Source organism: Cyclospora cayetanensis, unplaced genomic scaffold (assembly GCF_002999335.1).
Source record: "Cyclospora cayetanensis isolate NF1_C8 unplaced genomic scaffold, CcayRef3 CcayRef3_contig_90, whole genome shotgun sequence".
In the NCBI taxonomy this organism is placed as follows: domain Eukaryota; phylum Apicomplexa; class Conoidasida; order Eucoccidiorida; family Eimeriidae; genus Cyclospora; species Cyclospora cayetanensis.
The window spans coordinates 77,010-103,288 of NW_020312764.1; the positions used below are offsets into that span (position 1 = coordinate 77,010).

Consider the following 26,279-nt stretch of genomic DNA (forward strand, 5'->3'; position numbering starts at 1 on the left):
GAGTAACTTGAATGCATGGCCGCACGGAGACGCAGGATTTGTGCAAATACGCGTACTGGCTTCCTCACCAAAGGCACTGGGGAGCAGTATGAATGGGGAGATGAAGATTTGGAGGCAAGACAAACGGAAAGTGAAAGATAGAGAAAAGCAAGAAGGCGGCATCCACAGGGGCTAAGATGGAGGCTACGGAGGCCAAGAGGCAGCCCTTAACCAAAGGAGACAAACAAGGGGACAGTTTTTACATCAAACTGGTCCGTTTCGAGAGGCCCTGTGTGCAGCAGAAGAACAAGGCGAGGGCTGCTCATTGCCATCGTGTGCGACTCCCTTACCGGTTCTCCAGCAGGAGCTCCTTCTCGCGCGAGTTGGTTGTGCCGTGGGAGGGCGACTCCGCCCGTAAGAAAAGCAAACGTCCAAATGCGCCTAGAAGGCCCCAGGGGGGGGGGCCCCTTCGCAGTCGGCGCTGTAGCAAGCGTCTTAGAGAGCCCAATGCCAGTCGGTGCATGCCACCCTCCAGACTTAGCTCTGAGACAGCCATCCGCGCACTTTGCCAACGATACCCCTTTTGACGACGCTCCATACTTCGCAACCCACGGTGCACTGTCGACCCGGCAGTAACAGCAGTAGGCAGAGCCCCCCGTAGGGATCATAAAAAGGCAAGCTGCATGCGCCGCAAGGAAGCGCTTTGCTGTATACACCTAGGGGGCATGCGCCTCTAGAGGAGGGGTCCTGAGGAATACCCTATTGGCAAGCTGTAACTCGCAGTAACTCGCATCTCTGCGGGTTGGCACGGACTATATAACAGGCGGGCTCTAGTACACGGTGCACTGCAGCGCCTATCCTATAGAAATATCCACAGCCAAAGCGCCGTACTGAGAGCCAGAAGCTGCATGCTCTCCTTCAAAGCCTTCTTCGCAGCAGGGGAACCCGTGTGCCGCTTTTGCTTCCAGTCGCCTTGGACGTCTTCTAGGACAGCCACGGCCTCAGAAAATCGCCCCACCGACCCCAACAACTCAGCCCCCATGCGCAAGAATTCGCAATACGCTTCCAGTCCTACGCCAATCCAAACGCATCATCAGGAGCTGCGGGAGAGGACTGATGGACTCCACGGCTGCAGGCTACTGGTGGGTGCAGCAGCGACATCGGTGGACGTAGTAGAGCCTACACAGGCGGCGAGGGTGCAGCTACGAAAAGCGAAGACAGGCACTGTCACGCGCAAGGCGGGGAAGGAGGAGCCACAGAGCTACGGGCCTAAGGAGCAAGAACCACGGCAACGCGCTGTTAAGGAGGAGCAACAGGAAGGCACATGCTACAGAGGAGACGTCTGTGGAGACGGCTGCGTGATCGAGGCTCCTCACGCTCCCTAAGAAACCTCTCCCCTTTTGCAAAGCCGCTTGAGCACAAGCAGTGCAAGGGCATAAGGGCAGTCCGAAGGGGGCAGAGGCCTTGGAATGCCGAGACACCCAACAATGCAAGAGCACCGCGAAAAACGCGCATTGAGGCAAGCACACGCGCAGATACAGAGAGACATATACAGCTCACAGAAGAGCACAGCAGACACAAGCGACAGCAAGACAAACACGCGCCGGCAAGGCCAGGAGCAGCAGCAAAAACCCTGCCTGCGAAATCTTCAATCCCTTTCAGGCCTAGATCCTTTTTAACCCCTTGATGCTGAATTCGGCGAGACCGCTTATTCCGCTTCGTTGCCGTTCCCTTCGCCATAACCAAAAGCCCCCGGGGAACCCTTTCTGCAGGATCCGAAGCTTCTTTTCCGCCATCCGCCAAAGCTCCCCCAGAACCCGCAAGGTCCACTCCTTGAGCCACCTCCACGCGCCTCTGCTGTGCCTCCCGCATGACACGGCGAGTGTCGAGTTCGCACTCTGTGACGAGAGACAAAAATCGAGCCGCCAGAGTTGCGTCTTCTTCAGGTAGGCGGCTCTGTGTTGCTGCAGGGGCGGCTGACGGGCTTCTTCGTCTTAGGGCCTCTCTCTGGGAAAGGCTGCTGAGAATTTGGCGGTACTGTCGCTCCCGATCTTCAGTCGGTAGGGGGCTGAGGAGAGAGCAAACGCACACCTGTGGAAGGGTGCGAAGAAAGTCAAAAGACGCACAGCCAGCACAGGAAAGCGGGCAGCAGAGCGGAAGGCATCCACACGAAAGAAACAGAAAGACGCCTGCCTGCCTGCAGAAAGCAGCCGGAAGCTGCTTCATCAACGGTGCACTCCATAAGGCGAAAAACACGCGCAGAGACGGATCTTGTAGCTATGTATCGGGGAGAGCGACCACTCCCAGCACCCTGGGAGTATCTAGTGCAACGCTGCAGCAACAGAAGGGGAAACAAAGGACCTTGGCAGCGCATCCTGTTCCCAGAGGCTTCTGAAGGAGATCGAAAGGAGGACGCAATCTGCGCCAAGTTGATTGCCTTGCTCCCGAAGAAGGCTGGAGAGAAGCAGACGGGCTTCCGCATCGCGAATGCCTGCAAGCCCTGAGTAGGAGGCCTCTGTTGCGGATAAGCAGCTGCAAACAAAGGAGCCACTGGAGATCGCATTACAGGCCGATAAAGCAAGAAGCAGCAGCAACTGCCTCTGCGAAAGGCGCACCTGGAAACCAGCAGAAGCCCATTCATCAAAGGGCCCAGAAAGGCAGACACACGTAGATGCGAAGAGCGCTGAGGTGAGACGCATACCTCTGGAGCACGCCAATCGCCTCTTCCGGACTCCCCAACGCCACGCAACACTTCGCCAGCTTCACAGACAGCTGAAAACGCCCACAGCGCACAGCAGGCGACGTACAGCTGCGTATCCCTGTGTATTTCTGCCTAAAGCCGCCAGCCGCGCGTCTACGACAGAGGGAGGAGGGGACGGGAGGGACAGGTGCCCCAAGAGAGCTGCCAGGATGACGTTCTCTCGTTCCTCCAGTGCCGCGCAGGTGTGCGTAGGAGCAACGCAGCAGGAGTCAACAGATGCGACGAGGAAGGAGCCACACACACCCCGGAATCCGTTTGTGCCTGCGGCAGGGATAGCACTCGCTGCAGCAGCCTTCGGGCTTCCGCCTGCCTGCCTGCTACAATGAAGGCATCCGCAAGCAGCAAGTAGGTGTCCAAATACGACGGATCGATCTCCTCCACAAACGCAGTACTGCTGCTGCTGCTGCTGCTGCTGCTGCTGCTGCTGCTGCTGCTGCTTTCTTCGGGGAGAACAGGCCTCCTCCTCAGCGCTGCTGCATTCAGCCGGGCCTCCACCTCTGCTGAGCAGTCCAGCTGCAGCAACAAAAACACGCGAAACGAATAGCATAGGAAAAGGCATGAGCCGGAGTGCAGCCACTGAGGCAGATAGACGGCCGAAAGGAATGGCAAAAGCTGGACGGTGCTGCATGCATTGTAGAACGCAGCGCGCAGTATGCGTCACTGCCCTAGAAAGCCCTTTTGAGCGTCTTTGCAGAAGTTTTATCGCATCCCTTCTTGAGCGGTCGGGAGACTGTCTCCGTAGGTGATTCATGTTTCCCCAAAACACACCTTGCCCGTGATGACGCCGGCAGCAGCCAGTTTCACGGCTAAATCCAGAGGGGCAGAGGTGAGAGGAGCGGCCCCTAGGAAGGACTGAATAAGAAGAAGGCAGTGGCTGTGCCTCCCTTCCTCTGCATCTATTTCGCACAGCATATTCAAGCAGTCTTGTTGCTCTTTTTCCATGAGAGGCAGAAGCGAATGCTCCGGGCTAACGTTGCTGCTCGTTGGCGTTGCTGCTGTCGCTGTAGCCGACTGCGACGGAGCATCTGCTTCAGACAGGACGGCCTTGGAGCACTTGGCTGCTGCTGAGTCGAGCTCATGCTGATCATGCTCTTCCTGTCGCTGCGGCTGATGCTGCTGGTGTAAAAGATCCCTTTGAAGCTCCAGCATGAGCTGTTGGGTGGCCTCGTGAGGGAGTAGCTTATAGAGGGCACCTTCCAAGACCTCTCTAGCCTCCTGGAGCCTCCCCGATTTATGAAGGCAAAACGCTAAGAGCGAGGAGAGAGGCGCCAAACCCCAGTTTCGTGAATGCAGAGGCTGCAGCACTGCGCAGGCACGCTCGTGAGCCCCCTGCAAAGGCATGCAGCACGGACAAGTACCGGATGGCAAGCGCCGATAGAAACCAAGGAGAGCCGAGCCGAACACCCCCACAAATAGAAACGCTAGGGGAAGAGGGGGAGGAAAGCCCTGTGAGAGAAAAGCATTCGGCTTGCCATTTGTTTGTACACTTGAGCCAACTGAAAGGTCACGTTCTCTTCCAGCTGCCGCATGTCGTGATCCTCTTCGCCGTCTTTGCTTCTTTCTGTCGCCTCCTCGCTTGCGTCTCTGCCATCACCATTCGCTTCCTCTGCCACCGCTCTGGAAGAGCTCTTCTTTTCGCTTGTCGCCGTCTCTTTAGCCCTGCCGCTGCAGCCTTTCGCCTCGACGTCTCTTTGCACGGCCTCCTTCCCCGAGTCGCTCTCCCTGATGTTGCGGAGGCACCTCCTAAAACAGTATGCAGCCTGCTGCAAGTCTTCGAGCTCGACAGCCAGCAATCCACTCCGCTGCCACAGCAAGGCATCTCCCCCCACCTGCGCGAACAGCTGAAGCTCCTAAACCCCAACCTTGACCTCCAAGCTACCACTCACAAGGCAGCACGACATCCAGCACACGTCAGGCCTCTCCAAAGCGGCCGTCGCAAGGCACTCGCCAACACTACAAAAAAATTGTGTGTGCACTCACAAGATGCGCTGCTAAGAGATAGCAGTCAAGAGCCCGCCGCTTGTCACCATACGCCTCCTCGAAAACCAACCCCTAAACGCAAAGCAAGGGACGCAGACTGAGAGCGACGAGATGAAGCAGCAAACACACAACACGAGGATATCAGGACCGGCCAGAAAAAACACCGCATACATGCATGCATGCATGTAGAGAGACAGAGAAAGAGAGAGAGAGAGAGAGAGAGAGAGAGAGAGAGAGACAGAGAAAGAGAGAGAGAGAACATCTGATACGTTGCGCTCTGCATTTTCATAGCTAGAGCATCCAGGGGTATCGACCGCATTCCCCGTAGCTTTCTGTGCGCCGCGGCTCAGGTATATACAACGGACAAGGAGATGGAAAGGATCATGAAGCCCTGGCGCCTTCCTGATGGTTTCTTTGAGTGCAGAGACTGCCGCCTCGTAATTGCCGCTCAGGTAATGATCTGTTGCCTGCCGCATCATCTCCCGAACCTACGGCTCGACAAAGCACAACCCTTGACAGCCACAGTCTGTCCTGAGTCGTACTACGGGCCGAAAGAAGCGTCAATAGCACAGCGACACCATCACTGGCAAGCGCGAAGCCCCCAGACACCACCACCTTCCCCACCCTCGACTGCACCTCCGGAGTTAGATTTGAGGGGCTTGCAGCGGATCGGCGCTTCCGACGTTTCCGATGGGGCTGGCTGCTGAAGGCTGCAGAAAGCAAGCTTGACACCCTGAAACACGTCCTGAGGCGTGCGCCAAGGTTTGGAGAAACACGGAAGGGAGTTCAGAGAGACTCGACAACCTCAGATCGAGGCCTCTAACGCGTGTCGACAAGACGTTGCAGCAGCACCAGCAGCAACAACAGCAACAACCCTGGTGCCGCTCACGCGCTGCGCGTTTTCTTTTCCTCCTTCGGCTCCTGGGGGCCCTAGAGAGATCTCCTAGAGATCCGTCATTGCCCAAAAAAAGCATCTCCTCGAAGTCGTCATCGAAAGAGCTGGAGGCCTCACTGTCTATTCTGCATGCGCGTAAAAGGCACCAAGACCAGCAGGAGCGGGGTGAGCTTTGAAGGAGTTGCGTTTTCCTAGATTGTGAAACTACGCACACGATAGCGTGGGGGAGGAGAGTATCACCGGTCGCTTTCTGAGGTGGTGGCACTGTCTCCCTTGTTGTTGATAAAACCAACCCGGGGGCCCCCTATCTGGGGGCCTCCTAGAGGGTGCGGCAGCCCCCTTGAAGCAGCATCGGTGGAGGAGGAAGCAGCCGATACACAGGCGCCCTCCCTCTGCCTGCGTCTTTCGAGTCGCTTAGCAGCGAGAATGGCTGGGGGCCCTCGGAGGGGCCCCCTAGCAGGGGCCCCCCTGGCCCCTCCCTGGAGGCCCCTGCTGCGCCCTTCCTCGCTGGCTGAGCTGTCGCTCCCCGCGGAAAGACCCCAGCTGCTCTCACTGCTGCTGCCGCTGCTGCTGCTGCCGCTGCTGCTGCTGTTGCTGTCGGAGTCGACATTGGAGGGGCGGCTTTTCGCCGTGGCTTTGAGGCGCTCGAGGGCCCTGCTGCGGCTGGCCCTTGGCCGCAGACCACCTCCCGCTATCCCAGGTGCAAAACCGTCCACTGCAGCAGTAGGAGTTTCCGCAGAGAGACCCTGAGGGGGGCCCCTAGGGGCCCCTGCTTTCGGACGCACCTGCATGGCACGGGGCGGGTACGGCAGGGATGTAGTTCTGTTTCCGAACCCGCAGGATCTCTCTATGCGGGAAGAAAACGCCAGAGTAGTCTTTAGGGGTCGAAGAATCGCCAACGGCCGGATTCTTTGTGTAGGTGGTTCTTCGGGCAGAGCTTCCCGACGAAGGGGTCTTAGAGGGCCTGCTGAGCCGCGAATGACAGCAAACGCGGCCACCCAAAGACGACAGCCTGGTGGTAGATCTACATAAAACAAGCAAAATAGAAGACGGAAGGACAGAAGGACTGACGGGGAAAGCGTGTTCTTGCATCGGGCGCCAGCTGCTGCATTTGGGGGCCCCAGCAGGGGAGGGCCCCCCGCAGGGTCGCTCGTGCTTCGTAAAGAGGGAGCGACCAAGACCCTACACTCAGGGAACTCGTGAACCTGCACAAGAAAGAAATGACTGCTAAACTCTAGGAAGTAGAGTTATACGAATGTGCAGGTTGGAGTGCCTATCTCTGCAGGTGCGAGGCACGACTGCATCCCATCCGTGGTTTGTGTGTAGCTCGACGAAACTTCTTTCTGACCTCGTTCACTTTACAATCCGTGTCCGTGCACAGTACTATGCCCATGATCATGCTATTTCCTAGGGGGCTTTAGGAAGAGGTGGCAAAATAACCCCTTAGGCCCCCCCTGCCTGTGTGCAGCTGTCCCCTGAGTTGGAGCCGTGGCTCGCCGGTACCCGATTCTTGACTCCCTACTCTACAACGTGAGCCTTAAGCTCCCAATCTCACCTTTTTAAAAATAAACTCGTGCTGATGAGCTTTAAATCCCCTTTGGTCTCGCTTTCCGCTGGCGTTTCTGGCATGCCGTCTCGACGCTGCCCCTCTGCAGTCTCTCCTGCAGAGCGGCGTCAAAATCCCCTCACCCCCTCTATTGCCTTCCCTGATTCTTCCCCATCGCTTTAATTTTGGTTTCAACACCTCAAGTATATCTAAAAGGGCCAAGGTTTCGACCTCCTTTCACACGAGACGAAGCCCAACGGCGCCGAGATCGACACAGTCGATGCTCAAGACGGGAGGAGGCCCCTCGGTCGAAGGAGGCCCCCTCTGGCTCGGAAGACGAGGCTTACCGAAGCTGGCAGCAAAGACTGCAAGCGTCGTATCCTGCATCTATTACAGTCCTTAGGGCAGATTTGGGGTCCTCGACCGCGCGGAGCTGAAGAGACCCCTTCCGAGGTGTCACTACACACGACTCACTGCCTTTCCTAGTGATCCTACACCCCCGATCATGGCAACAACAACGCCAGGAGGCAGCACTGCAGAAGCAATGGCCTCGCATCCTACGATACCTAGTGGCATCGACGTTGCGCATAGCCCAACTGAGGGCCCCCACCCCCCGCTAGCCTCATGTACAGGCATCACCCCCGCTCACGACACAAGCGCGAGGAGACTCTCGAATGCGTCGCACGAGGATTGCGTGGAGGAGGGCGGAGGGGGGGAAAGCGCTAATGGGGAACGTAAAGGGTCCCCTCGATTTCCACCGGAAAGCCTTGAACACGAGAACGCATCCACAGCCCCCTCACTCAAGGCTCAAGACGCACAGACAAGAAGACACAGCTGCAGCAGTACGGATGAGAGCGTCAGCAGCAGCGAAAAAAACAGAAACAGCAGGTGCGCGTGGTGTCTGGGCAGCTACTTCCTCGACATTTCGTCCGTTCCCGCGCATGATCCGCTACAACGGCTGCTGCAGCAAGCTTGCTGTTTCTGCTTCTTGCTGCTGCTAGGGGATGCATCGCCTGCATGGGCAAATGCTCCCGTTCCTCCTCCTATCCGCATAACAACTGCCACCAGCACGACAACCACCAGCGGCAGCTCCTGGACCGCTAAAGAGTATCATTTGGGGAGAATCGCTGCGGCAGGTGACCCTCTGCTGCAGTTCTACTGCTCAGTGTTTAAAGGCTGGGTGCGACGGCAATTCATTGAGAGGAAACTCTCAGTCAGTAACCGTGGAAAGTGCAGCAAACCTGACACGAGCACTACTTCTAGCACGAAGGGAGAGGAGGTGTCAGATTCCGACAGGCACAATGAAGGAGCCGCAGCAGCAAAGAGCCAAAACACATCGGAAACAGAGAAAGATGCAGAGCAGCAAGACGAAGAGCAACAGCAGGCTTCATCCAGTAAGCGGCGATTTTCCTCTATTTCGGAGAGCTCCTCGAGCTCTCCAAAATCACTTGAGGCCCCCTTCAAACGTCCCCCCGCTACGGCAGCAACCGCGGCAGCAGATGAGTACGCCCCAGGAGAAGCAGGAGACGCACACGGCGCAGCAGCAGTAGCAACAACAGCAACAGCAACCATTGGTCCCGCTGCTACTCGCGTTGCGCTCCCGCACTCCCCCCGTAGTCTACACCTCCGGGGAGGCCTTGCGCCGCCTCCCCTCTTAGCCGACGCTCATGAGGACTCCCCATCTAGTCCAAGGAGATCCACTCCAGCCAATCGGCTGCAGCAGGTGCTGCAGCGCTTTATTAGCATGCATGCAGCAGCTGCAGCGAAGAAGGCCTACGGCGCCGCAGCAGCAGACGCCTCCCTCAAGGCTTTTCTCAATCGGTTCGCTCCAAGCGGAGGGGCTACCCCTTTCCAACTAGGCCCCCAAACGAAAAAACCACAGCTGCATGGATGCGCTCAAAGTGCTCCGACTCAGGATCTGCCCCTCTGGAAAAACATCGTAGCCGAGATCCAGCAACGAGACGCACTAGAGGAGGAGTGGGGTGCTCCCTGGGCCCTCAGGGGCGCTGCAGCGAAAGAGACTCTCCCCACTATCACCAGAGAAATGTCGCTGCTGCTGCAGACTCATAAGGGCCCCTGTACTCATACAGGGACGCAGAAAGACGGGGCCCCTCTGGGTGGTTTGCGGGCCCTGGGAGATGTCTCCGAGCTCGAAGAGAGGCTGGAATCTCTAAGGCTGCAAGTAGAGGTAAGGCGGATGCGCATCTGGAGGCTACGAAGTTGCTGCTGCGTTTGCTGCTGTTGTTATTTCGCCCCTGCGTTTGCTGTTACGACCTCTCCCCCCTGGCGGCTGCGGGTCAGCCATCCGGCCAGAGGCGGTACAGGAGGCTGCATCAGGCTCGTAGCATGCTCTTCCTGCGTCTCTGTGCCCCTACAGAGCACTGGCATTTTCTTCAGGGGTGCCCGCAGCGGCCCCCTGTCTCTTCGCTGCGGTTCTGAGGGTGGCGTGCCCCCGAGCAGCAGCAGCAGCGAACGGGGCCCCCCAGAGCCGATGCAGCCAGATATATCTGCGTTTCTCAACCCGACGGGAAAGCAGGAGAGACAACGCGCGCGGACCAACCAAACGGATTAAAGAGGGCGTCTTGCGCGCTCGCACTCGTGCAGGGGCCTTATAGGGGCCTTAAAATTGTGCAGGGGGCAAAGCGACCCGGGAGAGGACCTTCTACTGCCCAGGACTCCCTAAGAAGATATTCACTTCTGCAATCACGACTACGAAGAACGTTCAAGTTTGGACGCTTGCACGAGGGGCATGTACGATGCACGCGATGGACTGTAATCGGTCGCTTGCGCTTGCAGCAGTGCGCTCCTAACTATAAGTGCTTGAGCCCTTTAAAAGACTGCGGGCTCCCAAAACATCAGAAGCAACGTCAACCAAACAGCATGAGGCCGCTGCAAGGCCCCCTAGCGCGCCTCTTCGCATGCCCCTTCAGGGGCCCACTGAGTCGGCTGAAAGGGCGTTCCGTGGCAGGAGTTCCTAAAGGGCCTTTGGACGCAAAAACCAACGAAATTTCTATGGGCCCCCCTTGTTATTCTAGAAGCCGTCTCCCCTCCCCGTCTGACCTTCCGCTAGCAAGGAAGCAGCGGCAGAGCGTCTCAAGTAGAAGGGGGCCCTTCCTCCGTTACCTCTGCGCACCCCGTGGAGGAGCCTCCTCCTCACGAGGACGCGCGGGTGGGGCCCCCCGCGAAAAGCGGCCTTGCTTCAGAGGCCTTTAAGACCGCTAGAAGAAGAATCGGTGCTCCGCAGAAAAGTGGAATTTGTGCTTTTGCCTAAGGAGTGCGAGGCCCCGTCCCAAAGCCTCTTCTGTCTTTGCGCAGAACTCTGGATACTGCTTCATCAAGCGATCATAAGTTTCGGTGGCTGCAGCTGCATGCTCAGACACGTTGTCGACGGAAGGCGACGCGCAGAGCCCAGTTCCACCAATTCCTAAAGTGCAAACACAAAAGACACCAAGGGCAGACCTTTCGTCTGTGTCTTTGCCCACCCTATACACCCCATTGCATCCTATAAGCCTAAGAAACTTGGGTTCCCAAGCCTCTGCATGCCACCTGAAGATACAGCCCTTTGTGCAGCGTCCTTCGCGGATTGGGGCTTGGGAGGACGGAAAATTCGGGTCTGTAAGGGTAGTGGCGGCAACCTTGTCCATATATATATAGTGTAGAAGCATAGGCATATGTAGAAACATAGATACAGATATGTAGGTATTTATAGAGATACAGATATATACAGGTATGCACAGATACGCACGCACCAGAACTTCTGCTTCCTAGCTCCATGATTTCATTCAGGTGGTCTCGTACATCTTCCACGATTCGCATCAAATCAAACAGACGACGCACAGATTCCAGTTGCTGCTGAACCTGCAGACCCATCAAAGACGAAGGAACTCAACTCGGCCTTCTGGCAGCTTCCGAAGAAGAAAGACACTCAGAATTGGAGGACTGCCACCAGTCAAGTAAGAAAAACCACAAGGCCCTGCACTCTAGACGCGTACAGCCGCACGCACCGCTTTCATGTGTGCAAACGGCCTCGAGCGGTCCTCAAGGCGCGCAAGTTCCGCATCCATAAGTGGACCATCCAGCATTAGCGCTACGGTGTCTCCCCAGTTGGCGGCAAGGGCCCTATCTTCTAAATGCCGCAGCTCCTGCAACAGCTGCTCCTGCTGCTGCTGCGTCGAAGATTCGGCGGAAGCACATCCGAAATGCATCAACACGGGTCGGGGGAAGGTGCTCGTAAATGCATCACACAAGCTCATGCTGCTGGTGCTGCTGCTGGTGCCGGCGCTGCTAGGGACGCCAGCAGTGCTAGCACTGCTGCTTAAGCGGTAAGAAGAAAGTAAAGGCGCTCTAATGCACCCCAAGGGCCCTTTAGGGCCCTTAGAGAGAACAAAAGGCGCAGCACGCAACATGTTGCGGTGCTGGGAGACACAGAAGACGCTACAGACGCCGAGGGGTTAACAACGAGGCAAATCCACGCATGTCACACACATACATGCAGCCTGTTGTCTTGGGATCAAAATAAGGGCATTCACAATGTCGAGGCAACGCAACTATACAGGAAAGGAGATGGAGAGGCCAGCTACTCCAGAGGTCGTCTCCTGCGGGGCTGCATGCATGCACAGAACTCAAAACGATACTCCTAATGCTGCGCCCTAGATATGTTTGTACAAAAATGTGGACACGCTGCTGACTTGAGTGTGTAGGGGAGCAGCGACGTCTGAGAAGATCTAGACCGATCAGGCAATCTTCCAACCCCTACAGGTTACCATTGGAAACGTTTGTGCACTAACAGCATTCAGGGTCACGCCAACTTGTTTAGCTGTTCATAGTACAGAGTTACTACGCTTTCTTGGTTTTTCGGTACATAGATCAGTACGGTATCTCCTAGTTTTGTGACCTGCCCAGGTAAGTCCACCACAAGGTCTTGTGAGTAATTTTCGTATTGAGCATACTGTGGCTAAAACAGGTTTCCTGTCTACTGCTAGTGCCCTTCTAGGATATGGTGTCTTAGCTTTATAAGAAGTGTCGCTATGAACATTGAAAGGGGATTTCTTCCCGAAGGAAAACTTCCCCCAGTTTACTTAGGTGTACTTGGTGGGCTGTGATGCCTCTGCCTATCTCAAGACTGCGCCCTCTCTCTCATGCACAGGGTATCGTGTGCCATCTGCATGAGAAGCCTAAACCTTTCGAAGGCTCTGTGGGTCTGTCAAACGCCCGGAGGGCTTTTGATGTATGAGTTTAGGGTCAGCGCCTTGGGGAGAGTGGCGTCCTTCACCAAGAGGGAGAGGGCCCTGCAGTGGAGGAGCGGCTGGAAGCAGTAATTCGACAACATTACTATGCCAGTCCTATCTAATTAAGAGTGGTTAAAGAATTGGCTCTTTGTTTTGGGCGCTAGTGCGTCTCAAGGTTTGCAGAGTATAGTTAGTTGGAAACAATGAGAATCGGCTTCATGCGCTTGCCTGTGTCCACAGGCTGCCACTTTGCGCAACTGGAGGTGAAGGATCGGAGTGCTTAGCTGGGTGCAGCAACACCCCTTCAGCCTCGCTGTGGGTCCCTTTCCCTCATGGTGCACTGCTGAGGGATCCGGGAAGGGTTAGGGGGTGTTTACACATAAGCCTTTTGGAGATAAGACTCAACAATTGCTCACCACCATGTTGCGTGCTGAGTTTGGGGCCGATAAATTAAGCTTTTGCCGAGACTACAGGCGGAGTACTATAATGTGGCTCCAGGCCCTTCCCATCCATGCTACAATAGGGCCCGAAAAGGAAGTGACCCTTCCATATAACGTGTCTAGCTATGCATGCGGTGGATGCTGTCTCCAGTGTCAACTCTATGGCTGTGGTGCCACTACGCATTTATGTCGCGCACACTAATAGAGCGTGGACAGCCCCCCGACCAACAAAGACGCCTCGAAGGGCCCGTGACATGCATCGGTAAAGTGCTGTTATTACGACGGACCCATTCAGCGCCCGGTAAGTCGCACGGCAATGCAAGCTTTGGCGTAGAGATCTTTTAGAGCTTGGGATCCGGATGGATAAAGTGCCTTGGTAGCCTGAAGGCCGCTGCTTGTTCAGGAGTGCAAGGACAGAGCTTCAGCACCCACACGTGCTTTTGTGGCTTCTGCTGCTGCGTCTCCCGAAGCAGCCGAGAAACATTCAACGGAAGATTGCCCGGCTTCGCAATATCCTTATTAATTAGTACCACTTCCCTGAGGAGCGCCTCTAGCTGCTGTGCCCTCTCGATTGCAGTTACTGTTGCTGCTCCTCCGCCGTTCCCCGCTGCGGCAGCAGCAGCAGAACTGCTACGGCGGGCTGGAGGCGGAGGCGCCATAATTTCTAAGTCAACCCTACGCTGCTGCTGCAGCGTCGTCCTCAGCTGCTGTAGCACACGAGAAGTGTCAGTCTTGCCTGCTGCCGTGCTGAGTCTGAAGAGTTTCGGCTTAGTCGCCGGATCATAACTGTATTGCTGCTGCTGCTGCTCTTCCTCCTGCTGTTGCCGCTTTTGTTGAAGGCGCTGAAGGAAGCTAGGGAGGTTCTTCACCAAAACACAGACGGGGGGTTTGGCACGAGGCAGCAGGAGCAGCAGCTGCTGCTCCTGCTCCTTCGCCATTTCAAGGGCAGCAGCTGAAGACATATCCCCTAAACAGGAAGCAGCAAATCCCTGCAGCAAACCTGATCGCCGGACCTCCATCTGCTGCTGCTGCTGCTGCTGTTGCTGCTGCTGTTGTTGCTGCTGCTCCGTTTGCGGCTGCTGCGGGTCGGGCCCCAACTGTACCTGTAGCAGCCGCACGAGCGGAAGGTTTATTTGCTCATTCAGCAGCCATTGCGCAGAGGAATTAGAGACAAAGTGAGCCTTTTGAGACACTGCAAAAGGGCGCGGTGCCCCTGTGAGATAGCAGAGGGCCCCAGCAGGGGGGCCCCCCAAAAGTGCGGCCTGCTTGACGCAGTAGTGAGTGCTGCCGAGGCCGCTTCTGCAGGTCCCCCTATGATAAGCCACTAGCGCTCTCCTAATGGAAAACTCGAGATATGAGGGGGATTCCTGCAACAGGGGCGACCCCTGAAGGATCTGGGCCCCAAGGGCCCCTTCCACAGGGATGAGCCGCCTTAAAGAAGTTGCACAGTGCATGTTTCGGAAAGCGGCACTTGGTGCTGCTGCTGCGGCGGCTGGCCCCTTTGGCACCGCTCTCCGTGAGACTTCCGTGCGTGCGCCCGCTGGTGGCTTATGCTCGCGTTCCTACACCATGAAGAAGTGTTGGAATGGCTGCGATCACCTCCAGAAAAGTGACCCTTTCCAGGCCTAGGCCTGCGCGCACCGGAAGATGCATTTAAAAAACAGTTCGAGGTAGCCACTTTCGCCTAATAAAAGGCAATTATGAGGAGTGTTCGGAAGCCCAAGGATCTCCGCAAGGCCCCCAGGAGCGCCGCGAGGCCCCCCCGATTAACCTGTGCAGCATCGCGAGTTCACCGTGTGGTGGCCATTGCAAGTCATCCCCCTCCCTCCTTCCCAAACCCCAAATTTTTGTAGACTTGAATTCGATTTTGCTGAAACCACTTCTTGGGCATTTTCCTGCTTCCCTTGCATTTCCGGGATTATCGTGATCTGGAAGCCACTCTCTGTCTCGGGGGCCCCTCTTTGGTAGGGAAGCTACGTCCTTGATCGTGCGTTCGATTGAATGTGCATCATTTTTCCTAGTAACGGGCTCTTAGGGCACTGATTGAGTCCTAGAAGGAGCCGCTTCAGGGCTCGGTGAGGGCCCACCACTCATCAGGTGCAGCAACAGTCACACCTACAGCAGCAGCAAGGGCTGCAGGCGCATTCTTCGAGATGCAAAGAGGCGTCTTGGCTGTTGCGGCCGCAGGTACTGCGGCTGCCGCAGCCTCAGTGTACAGCAGCAGCGGCGAATTGGGCCGGAGAACCTGTGGCCCCTACGGCAGCCAATCTCTCCTCCCCCTTCGAGGATCCGTTTCTGTACCTTGGGGAACGCCCTGGAGGCCCGTTGTGGTCTCTCACGCGTGTAACTGTGCTGGAATCGATAAGCAAGTTTACTTGGAGAAAAAGGCCAAAAGAGTGCTCTATGTCAAGTCGCGTTTTGGCTTCCAGTGAGACTTCAAACCTTCACTAGGACTGGATCTTTCCCGGGGTTTGGGGCTGTCTAAGTCTGTGAATAAGATTTGCACGCATGCGATTCGTGCCAATTTTAAGAGGCCTGCATTTCAAGGCTTCGGTTTCGCAGCACCGGGGGCCTTCAGCTAGGCGTCCTAAACGGATTGCTGTTTCGGGAATTTCGGGTTGTCGTGGACGCTCAGGTATGTAGACAAGACTGAAGGGGAGGGAGAAGCTCTTTGCCCGGGAGATTTCGCTTGGGTGGAGTTCGAGGGCAGGAAGGCCTTGTCAGGTAGGGTTGCGTGTTGGAGCAGGTGCGGCATGTGTGGTACGCGGTTAGGCATTAAGGCTAAGACATAGGGCTACTGGGGTATGGGTAAATGCTTGCAGGCGAGCTATTTGAGACCTCCCGGACGCAGGGCCTGTTGTTGTCTCTGCTGCTTCGACCCTTTAAAAGGGGGAGCCCCCTCACGGGGGGCCCTTATAAGGTGCGGGTTAAGGATTTGGGCATCGAGGGGGAAGAGGAGGATAGCCACACGCAGGAAATGGCAGAGGGGGTCAAAGCGCAAGGCCTTGCAGGAGAGGCGACAGGCGAGGACACGGAGGAGGGAGCGGCAGTTATTGAAGGAATAGCAAGGGGCATATGTGGCATGAAGAGAGGCGGTACGAAAGCACATGTGTGTGCGCATGCTTGCACACCCTGTCTATTGGGCCCCTGATGCAATCGGCTCATATTTTCTCTGCACCCCTTTTCTTCTCTGTTTACAGGGAAAAGGGAATTGATCCTTCCTCCACAAATGGCCTACAGAGATATTTGCAAAGAGGTGCTCAACGCCTGGAACCTCTAATCCGCGCTTGCTCTGTAGACCGTTTATAGGGTCTTAGGGTACACACGGCACGTCTGGCCATACCCTCATCCGGCCCCGCGACTTTTGCATCCACAGGTTCTCTGAATACCTCCATGGTGCTGTCTCTTTCGTCTGCTTTCGCTGTCCACCAGGTTTTGATATACGAGGTACGCGTGGTATGGGTCGGGAACGATCCCCCTCCCGCGAGCCTATGGGGCCGGGCCCTCCACGCTCTTCAGTCCTCGTCAGGAAGCAGCAGCAACAGCAGCAGCAACAGCAGCAGCAACAGCAGCAGCAATATCGACCGGGCTCATAACAACAGTTAAATCGGTGCTGGCATGTCGGGTGTGAATAACCCCGCTAAGAAGTATCGTTGCAAAGTTCACTGGCCCCCAAAGGTTCCAAACTCCTGAACCACACGGCCGTTGCTAAGGAAAGAGGGAAGCACAGAGTGACGACCCTCAAGTCGTGTTTGCACTAGGGGAGGATACCTAGTTCGGTGTGTAAACCTCGTGCTTTCAGGCCCCTGCGAATTACCAAGGCAGAAGGCGCGTGCACTCTGCGTTCTGTGCTTCGTGGCTGGGGGCTTACAACGCTTCTCTGTGGCAGCTGGAAGCTAAGAGAGCAGTCCTGAGTATTCTGCGCGGGTAAAGCGATCCGCGAGGGGCCGCCATTGCAACAGAACACGGTTGGCGAAGGGGTAGAGGCAGTAGCCCGATAGAGATAAAGATGTGACCCGGCAGAAACTCTCCACGAATATAATTTTTAGAGTATAGCCAAATACAAACTGCAGCACGCGCACGCAACAAAGAAGCACGAGGAGGGGTGGAAAAGGCACAAGAAGTGCAAAAGAGGCTCACAAACAGCTATCATGCACAAGAGTACAAGCTAATTAAGGCGGCTCTTCACCTCGCACAGCAGCGCAGCTGCTGCCACTGGTAGACAGGTTCCCGGACCATTTAAGAGCACCTGAGGACAAATATTTTCAGAGATATGCGATACAAATAGTCACCCAGCCAGTCGGCTAGCAGGGTTTACGTAGCTAGCTGCCTATCCAGGAGTGTGTTAAGGTGCATGCAAGAGCAAGCATCTAGGCACCTCGCCTCTGTGTGCCCTGATGTGCTTAAATCTGCTCTCGCGGACCGCGAATCATGAAGAGCAGCATAGAGGAATCCGTTCCTACCAGTTTCGGCTTCTCTTTTATGACGATTCGTAGGGCTGCCATGAAGGCCCGTGCAAATCGGAGTGGCACGCGAAACAGGGAGTCTCCTACTTCTCTGCAGCGCGGGATAAAACTGAAGGAGAAGGGATCGGGCTGAGAAATTCCCTGAAAATACAAAAAAACGCATGGTGGTATTCTCGCTTTGCTGTGAAGCAAGAATCTGAACTCGTTAATTTCATGTATGCAGTGCATTATAGTGCATCGCTAGTAAGCATTTCTGAACCTGCGTATTCTACGTTTTACGTGGTGCCTTCTCAAAAGTTCTCTGTACTACGTTATATATATGCTTCCTCGTGTACGGCTGCATGTTTTTTCTGCCGCTGTACCCACCTGTTTGGTCTGCTGTGGATCGTGTTTAAACAATCGATGCACCTGGGACAGACTGCAAGTGTCGGTGTCTGCAATTACAAAGGTAAATTGGAAGATCCTAGGGTCAAGCTCCTCCACAAGCCGCAGCATTTCCGTAGTGTGGCCCCCTGCAGAAATGCAGAAGAGCAGCAAGCTAGCGGCCTGTTGCATGAGAGCGATAGGGTGATAGCGCACCATCTAGCAGTGCGAAAGGGGGGGCAAAAAGCGTGGTATGGGGACTTGAGCTAAGCGGCTGGCAAACACGCAACTGTAAGCGGCGTTCGCCGACGAGGCCAGAGACAGCACAAGGAAAAGAAATGCTGCAGAATGAAGAGATTCGAATACAGCGACCTTATCCTGAGACACCCGCAATCGCCGTGAACGATACCACCAGGCAAGCATTCGGAAAGCATAGCACAGGGTACCAGCAGTGGCAAGCCACAACACGATTTCTTTGAGCAGTCAGCGGGCACCTTGACTGCGTTTCAGGTTACCTGAACCTAGAACTATGAGCGTCTTGACATCCCACGTTTCGTGCAAAGCCTCGTAGCGCTTATCTCTTTGCGAGCTCATCTCAGCCGCAGCACTCTTTGATGGCCTTGCGGCTGCTCTTTTCGTCGAATCTTCGCTTGTTTCTGGGCCTAGCTTGATTGTGTTCACGACCTCGTGTGTCTGTTCCTTTTCTTTCCTCGATGCCTCTTCGTCCCCTTTTTCGGCACATCCTTGGCCTTCTTCTGCGCTCTTCCCCTCCTTCGTTTCCCCTGCTGCGTCTGCTGCTGCCGCGGAGGGAGGCAGCTCATGGGGAAGGGCCGCCGGTCTGGTGAATAAGCCTCGGTGCACCGCGCTTGACGTGTTTCTTGGTGGGGCATCACGACCAAAAAAAACTTCTGCATCCTGGTAGCGTCGTTCAGGTACACGGGCAGCAGGTTCGCGCTGGCCAACATGTGGTTCACTTCCTGCGGAAGGCAGCGTACCAAAGGCTCAGACTGCGGCGAAAGCTCCAGCACACATAGACACTGCAGCCTTTGCACTGGAACGGTTGCACTGCGCCGAACGGAAAGTTCGCGTCTACCAGGCTAGGACTCCTGATTTTGGTCATCCGACAGAAACGCCTCTTCTCTCATGAGCAACGCACCTATTCGGTCGCAGCCTGCATGTTTTGCGTGTCTTTGTCTCCGAAAAGACAGCGCCAGTTCGAGGATGCGGAGCCAAAAGACGCGTCTTGTGCTCCAGTGCAGCCACCGGAGAAGAAGGGAGAAAATGACTAGCTGCTTGGAGTTGAACAGCACCGTGCTGATTAGCCGCAGCAGCAGCCCGGTCTCTTCGCTTATCTCCGCTGCAGATCCTGCCGAGACTGCTGCTGCCTCTCCTGGTCCAGGTGCGCTGTGCACGCCTACACTGGTGGCACGCACTTGAAACAGCAGCTGGAACGGAGAGATGCAGACAGCAACGATGCTTGCAAGCAGAAGCAGCTCAACAGCCGAAGGCTCGGGAGAGGAGGGAATATGCCATCTAGCGAAACGGAAGAAGGGCCATAGAGGAGAAGCCGGCCACGGCGTAAAAATAAACTCCGTATACATCGCCACTTTGAGCTCCGAGAAGCTAGCGCGCACGTGGTATGCTAGCCACGCTCTCGCTGTGGCCTACTTGTTGATGGCAGTGCTCCCGTGGACGTTGCTTCTGCTATCGATGTTTCTGGTCTTTTGTGTTCCTATTCCGCATTTGAAGGCACAGGGGGAGTCATGATGCAGCGGAAGGAGGCACACCGCGAGGTGTGGAGGAGGAGGGCGACATGCAAATCTGCATGGACGGCGGACAAAGGCATAGCCACTCCCAGCACGCAGATGATGCACACAGGAACGGGGAGAGGCGATGAGGGAAGACGGGAGCGAGGAGGGTTCTAAAGAAGGCATATACAGTCTCGAATTTTGGTGTGGGTTTATACGCGCCAAGAGGGTGAAGCCTGAAGCCTTAGGAGAATCGAATGGCGTAAGAGCAACACATCGTCCGCTGTTAGCGGATTTTGGTGTTTGCGCCGCGCTTGGCGGTCAATGCAACTCGACACTCTCTTGGGAAGGAAACAGACAAGAGTGATGCAACTCGGGATGGCGAGGGAAGCAGCAACAAAACTGGGAAACACGGAAAGCTCGGATTCAGACAATATTCTTAATGCTAACGGCCGGCATTTTCTCGCATTTAGTAGGAAAAAAAGACCCCAGAGATACGTGCGTGTCTGGTCTGTGGCTGGCCGTTGGTCAAACAGCTCTATCCGTAATCGAACTAGCACTAAAACATAGGAGCTAAGGCAATGAAGCTAGCATTACTAGACCTAGACAAAAATTGAAACACTAAGGGATCATGTTAATATGATTTATACAGAGAATGCTCCCACCGCCTTTTGTTGTTCTGCATGTGCCTGCGGCACGGGGGCACATGCAGAACAACAAAAGGCGGCCGAAGCATTATTTCTTTGCCTTATGCCAGTAATCATGGCCTCCCTTCCCTAAGTTATTGATGCAGTGAAAACTAGAGCATATAACGACAAGCCTTGTATAGAGATATTAGCAACAGAATCAATAAATGGCCCTCTTTCCGAACCCCCAGCTTCCACTTTCTTTCCTAGGCGGAGCAGCTGTCCAGACACCCAGCTCACCATTGACAGCATTTCTCGCATCCCTCTGCATGCTGCTAATAATCCGCAACTCACTCGACTAACTGGTTTTCATCCTTCCTGTTTACATTCTGATGCATTGGCGCCTCAGCACATGCAGACATTTACTTGTTGCTCAACAACTCCGGGCATCCGATCGCTAAAGCCTGGTGCCTTCCCGCACGCTCCTCCCACCCCGATAGACCGGCAGATAGCCACTTCTAAATATTTGCAGGCAACTGTCCTCTATGGCGGAGCGTCCACACCCTTTTCTGCACTCCCTTCCGGCATCCTGGACGGCGAACAATGTTTTTCTCATCAACGAAGAAGGCAACCGAGTCGTCACCGTCTGACAATGACTTTGGTCAGCACGCAGCTTCTTCATCGAAGCAGCAGGCGGGAGGGTCCGCCGCTCCTTCCTGCGTGTTCGGAATTCTGCTCTTCAATCCCCTGCTCCTCCCTGACGGCGCCGCTCCTCGGGAGGAGAAGGGGAGTGACCTTGCCTCTGAGTCGGGCAGCAGCGAACACGAGAAGGAGGAAGATAATGCAGACGGATTGTCACGGGAAGAAAGAGAGCAGGAGTCCAAGATTATCTACAGCTACCCACCGAATAGGGAACCGGAGGAGAGGCGCAGCCAGGCAGGACTGCTCGAGGGGTTGCTCATGTTTGCCAAGTAGGTGCATTATAGAACTACAGTTTGCTCGGGATCCATGGCTTAGAGTTTGATGTGGGTAAGCCGTGGTGTGGTGTGTCTGTGTTTCAGTCTGTATGTGTGTGTCTGTGGTGTGTGTAGTGTATGCGTGTAAATGTATGTATGTGTTGTGGGTAGGGTGTATGCATGTAAATGTATGTATGTATTGTGGGTAGGGTGTATGCACGCGTGGTCGCAAGAAGATTTGTACGGGTATGTGTGTGTGTGCCGGGCTACTTCAGGCCATTTTCGCCACTTGGCTTGCCTGTGCAATCTATCTGCACCGAAAAGTATATTATTGTGATGGAGGAGGTAGAAAAGGATTTTTGGCTGTCCATGGTGGGCTTCCTTCCGGAGCTACTTCTCGTGGGAGGGTGGTTAGCGAGCTGTCGCTAACCACCCTCCCACGAGAAGTAGCCCCTTCTCTGACTGAACTGTGCACGTAGCCTAAGGCCCTTTCCCCTGTAACTCCTAAAACAAGGTCGTCCCTAGAAGTATGATAAAAGAGGCCCATAGGCTCTCTGTAACGCCGACCATTGTGCCACATGCGTGTTTCCCGCCCACCGGATCCTCTTGCTTTTGGTGTCTTTGGCTTTGTCGCATCTCTGCCTACCTCCAGACCTTTGCAGCCAACGCAGTATCCAGCCTTGCTATCCCCGAGAAAGCGTCACACCGCGCGGACGAAGACACGGAAGAAGCCATTCTTTTGGGAGTTGGTCCTCACGAAACGTATAGCCGCGCGCTCAGGCTCGAGAAAGAGAAGGAGAGAGATAGAGATAGATACATAGAGAGACAGAGACAGAGAGATTGAGAGACAGAGAGATAGACAGAGAGAGAAAAAGAGAGACAGAGAGAGGGAAACGCCCAATGAATGCAGTGGCCGGCAAAATTGCCGAATCCCCTAGAGGACTTCGCGTGCATATAAACATGCGTATATTTTAGATTTAGATGCATTGCGATAGATCGTGCATAGGTATATCTATGCCTTTCTAGGTAGTTTTACATCGCAAGGCCGAAGCCGTTGATGCCGCTGCTGCTGCGACACGCCAAAAAAACCCTAAATTGCATGTTTCTACCGCATGCCTCTGTCCTGCGCCTTTCTGAAGTCTTCCAGTTTTTGCGCTTTGAGCCCGTGAACTCGCACAAGTTTTGCTTTTGCATGAAACAATTTTTAAAAGTGCTAGAGAGGGCAAGCAGAAGCCAACGCAACCTCATCCCGCCATGAGGCCTTGCCTTCTCTCCCTTCCATCTGTCCGTCGTCACTCTCTCGCAGGTGCTGCGTGGCTTTTACGCCTTGTTTCGGTTGCTTCACGGCCGCTTTGGTGCCTTCCTTGAGCGTGATCGGCGTCACGAACTGCTGGACGTGTTGAATGACTACGCCCCCTCCTTCGTAGAGACTTTGGATGGCAGCAGGCTTTCGCTGTTTAACGGTATGCCTTCATGGATGGGCTGGCATAATCAGGCGACTTAAGTAGTTTGCTAGCTGCCGCCTTGCCAGTGGCTGTGGCCGCATGCACATCCACGCACAGCCCAGCGCATGTGTCTGCACGCTGCCTGCTTCTTTGAGGCAGGCAGAGTGCAGCAGCGGGGGAGAGGCATGCCAAATCCTAATCCTCGAAGGAGCTGGAGTCATCTGCGTCATTCGCATGCACACGTACATGGGCATGCATCTCCGGGCTGACACATCGGGTGCCTACATTTGGCGCGCTGTATATGAGTCGTGCTTGAATCCAGCCAATGCCACATTATGCCCCAGGGCAGCGCATGCAGGCACCACATTTTGAATCGATGGCTCTAGACTCTGCGAAAGGCATTTAAACGGCCATTTCCTGCCGCTTGCGCATGCCTGTGTTTCTGGCACAACACGCACATATATGTAAATATACATATACACGTAACACATTTTTTTCCCGCCGTTCTGCGGATGCTTGTTTGCAGCCGTCGCAGGATTCCACTTTGCGCCAGTCGACCGATTGCCGTATCTAGCGGTCCCTTCCCTCATCTCTCTTCTTAAACACAACTACCCCTGCATTCTCCACGCGGCACTGCTCCTCAACGGGTGTCTGGTGTATCACTCGTACGCGCATAACTTCCCATAGTGCTTTCCGGCCATCCCTCCGTATACCCCACAGGGATGCAAGGAGCCTGTGCACCTGCTGAGCGTCTCTGTCCATCTCTCTCTGTCTCTCTTTATCTCTATATCATTCTATCTCTCTCCCTCTCACTCAGCATCGCATCGGCGTCGCACAGTGTCCTTTTTCTGATTCTTCCCCCCTTATCCTGCCCGCTTCTCGTGCATGAGCGTCCTCTCAGCGCCTGCTTCTCTGCGTCCTGTCTCTCCACTGGCTGTCTGTGGGCTGCTTCTCTCCCCAGTGTTGCGCTGCGCTCTGCTTCTTCCATGAGGTAGTAGACTTGCTCCTGCGTGCACCCCTGCGTGCCCCCCTGCATCTCTGTCCCTTCTTCCGCTGCTGCAGTATGAATACTCCCGTGGATGACGGCTGCCTCATGGGCTCCTCAGAGATTCGCCATCAGGCCGCTGGCCTGAGCTTCGAACCCGAAGCTCTCTTGGTGCTCTACAACTATCTGGTGTGCACTGAAGGGAATGCCTCGGTCGATCCTCACAAGCTCTTGAAGCCTCCTTATGCAAGAGTGCCTACGGCAGCCGCAAGGGTATGGAGTTTCTTTGCTGCTCTCTCGGCCCCTTCCCATCTCCTTGTAGAGCGGAGTGGTGCGCAAATGTGCGGGCTGCGTTTTTGCCCATCAGCTTGCCACCTTGCCCTCCAGCGCACCACATATATATTAGGCAGAAAACACAGTATACATATACATGCGTATTTTAGATGTAGGCAAGAGGAGATGCCACTGTGTGAGCGCGCGTATGTATGCGTCCACACGGATATGTCTCGTGGAATTGGCGCAGTCCGTCAAGGCCCATATCTTGTTACGCGAACAGATGCGTTTTTTATGTTTTTTCTCAATGGCATTACGATTGCCTTTCTGTCCGCTGCCTGGCTGTCGCCGTTTTCTGTTTCTTGATTAATGTTTGTGTGTGTATGTGGGTGTGTATGTATGTATATATGTGTATATGCGTGTGGCCGATAGCTCTAGTGCTGCGTGCACTTGAGGCTACCCTTTTTGGATGGGCCTTCTCTGTGTGGTTGTGGGTGTGTTGATACAGCCTGGAGGGGGCTGCTCCTCCTTCGGCCGGTCTGTGCGGGAAGAAGGCAACCCTTGTTTCCTCTTTGGACCCGTGGGGTGAGGCGCAGCACTGCCTGATTGCGTCTTGCTGTGTCTCTTACGAAGTGCACACCTCACTGCCACTTGGACTGCACCCCTCTGTTCGCGTCTAGGATTATAAAGGGCCTGATGACAAGCCGGGGCTGCAGATATGTGGAAGCGTTCGTTTGCATTGTGCATACGTGTTGAGATGGTCGCCGACACGACAGATGCTTGCAGCAATGACAGAGAGGGACGCACTTATCGAGGGTGAGTACTCATGTGTGCATTGCGGGGTGCGCCGTTCAGGCAGTTCGCCTTCCTCCCAACTGTCCATCTAGGAGATAATTCAACTGGCTGCCTGCTGGCGCTGCTCTATGAGCAACTCCTTCTCATTCTCGTCCTTGACGAGACAGACCAGCGAATTTCTGACGTTACGGTGAGGCTCTAGGGTGTAGGGCTAGTGTGAGCTCAACTGCTTTGCGTTTTTATGGGATCGTTGAAAGTCTTCAAAAGTTGTAAACCGTGTTTTAGGCCTTGTAAATGGGACCCACAGCTATGAGCAGAACGACGTGTGGGCTCGCTTTTTCATATTACACCTTTTGCCTAGGGATTTGTATTTCCGCATATATATATACATATATACTCATATGGAGAAAATTTCGGGCGGGAAAACAGGGCTGCTTCCCCCACCCACACGCCTTCCCCTTACGTACCCCTCTGTTAAGTCCTTTGAACGGCTTCTCTTCCTTTGCATCTTAGTTGAGGCCCATTCAACTGCCTCACATTCATTGACTGTCTTGCTGCTTAGTTCCCTTATGCTGCTGCCCTGTGCATTGCAGTTCTTGCAATCTCTTCGTACCGCGGCTGTTGAAGGCCCCTGTGGTCTGCGGGAGCTGAACGGCATTTTGTCATCAGAATTTAAGAAGGTGATGAAACAGGAGGATACCTACAGGTTCATTTACTTCAATCAAGCCAATAGAGCGATACGCATGTAAGCAAGCTGCGGGGAGCCCTTGTTTGCATCTGCAGGTTTGTGGCTGCCTGCCTTCCTTCTGCACCTCGCGCTACGCCTCTGTATTATGGTGCCTCTATATAAAGCATTCTTCCCGAACAGTGTTTATGCATCCGTTTTTTCAGCTCCAACAAGTCGTGTCCACAGAACTCTAATTCTCCTCCCTTCTTCAAGAATTTCTGCTTCTCCGCTCAAGAGCTTCAGCGCGTGGGTCACATGCACTGTAAGTTCCTGGGATTTTCTGCATCTCCCCCCATGCTTAATGGATGCAAAGGATCAAGACGAGCTAGTGATGGAGCCATTTCCCCGTCAAGTAGCAACTGCAGCAAAAAGGCAGAAACACATAAGGAAGAGGATTCTACTGCAGCAGAAAAAGGAGGGTGGGCGACGGGGGTCAGAGCAGGAGGGAAAAGCCTTATGGAGGTCAAGCTGCAGCAGCAGGAGATGGGGATTCTAGACAGCGTTCGTACAATGGCAGTAAAGGATAGCCAGAGCGGGTGGTTAATCGGCAGAAGGACATGTGACAGAGAATACTTTCTTGCACTTGATGATGCGAAAACAACATTTACGAAGGCCATGGAAGACGTGCAACGTTTCTCAGCTCTTCATTTCTCCAACATTTTTGTGTGAAAATCTGCAAAATGCCGGAAGCAACGGCAAGCCACTTGCATGGCCTCGCGACAGCAGTCACGCTGCCTTATAGGTCGGGCCAAGTCAGCACTCGTTAATTTATCGAAAAGCACGCCTGTCTCCACTATTTCAGAATTTCAGTCAGTACCAGCAACGAGAGACACATGGAGAACCCAAAAAGCAGGCCCTTCTTTCCCATTTCTTATCTCATAGTGCTGCACGCTTCAGGCCTAACAGGAGCAAGACCACATGGAAAGGAAAAATGCTGTCTTTCCATTGTAGTAGGCTGTATGACAAACGTGAAAATACGTCACACAATAAGTTTTCCTTGTACCTCTACTTGTATGTACACTTCCGCACACCTAGTACATGTATTATAGTAGTCAGACTACTCTGC

General features: G+C 54.7%; 4 protein-coding genes across 4 annotated transcripts; 2 read left to right on the forward strand and 2 right to left on the reverse strand.

Moving 5' to 3' along the window:
* Positions 1 to 2,741: 2,741 nt before the first annotated feature.
* LOC34617648 lies at positions 2,742 to 5,196 on the reverse strand. Its single transcript, XM_026336049.1, has 5 exons — positions 4,981 to 5,196; positions 4,213 to 4,458; positions 3,509 to 4,069; positions 3,194 to 3,253; positions 2,742 to 3,050 (listed from the first exon to the last, which is right to left on the reverse strand). Exons 1-5 carry the CDS (start codon positions 5,194 to 5,196, stop codon positions 2,742 to 2,744), a joined length of 1,392 nt encoding a protein of 463 aa, XP_026191834.1.
* A 2,470-nt stretch (positions 5,197 to 7,666) lies between these two features.
* LOC34617647 lies at positions 7,667 to 9,776 on the forward strand. The gene is made up of 4 exons (XM_026336050.1): positions 7,667 to 8,003; positions 8,064 to 8,555; positions 8,820 to 9,321; positions 9,539 to 9,776. The coding sequence occupies exons 1-4, from the start codon at positions 7,667 to 7,669 to the stop codon at positions 9,774 to 9,776; spliced, it is 1,569 nt and encodes a 522-aa protein (XP_026191835.1).
* A 603-nt stretch (positions 9,777 to 10,379) lies between these two features.
* On the reverse strand, positions 10,380 to 11,414 carry LOC34617646. The gene is made up of 3 exons (XM_022731007.2): positions 11,166 to 11,414; positions 10,911 to 11,019; positions 10,380 to 10,585 (listed from the first exon to the last, which is right to left on the reverse strand). Exons 1-3 carry the CDS (start codon positions 11,412 to 11,414, stop codon positions 10,380 to 10,382), a joined length of 564 nt encoding a protein of 187 aa, XP_022587766.2.
* Positions 11,415 to 15,806: 4,392 nt separating this feature from the next.
* Positions 15,807 to 25,882, forward strand: LOC34617642 (vacuolar fusion protein CCZ1 homolog). The gene is made up of 12 exons (XM_022731003.2): positions 15,807 to 15,940; positions 16,349 to 16,403; positions 20,723 to 21,003; positions 21,264 to 21,360; positions 21,641 to 21,733; positions 22,295 to 22,451; positions 22,960 to 23,098; positions 23,496 to 23,691; positions 24,200 to 24,276; positions 24,547 to 24,676; positions 25,080 to 25,231; positions 25,378 to 25,882. The coding sequence occupies exons 1-12, from the start codon at positions 15,807 to 15,809 to the stop codon at positions 25,880 to 25,882; spliced, it is 2,016 nt and encodes a 671-aa protein (XP_022587762.2).
* The last annotated feature ends 397 nt before the right edge of the window (positions 25,883 to 26,279 follow it).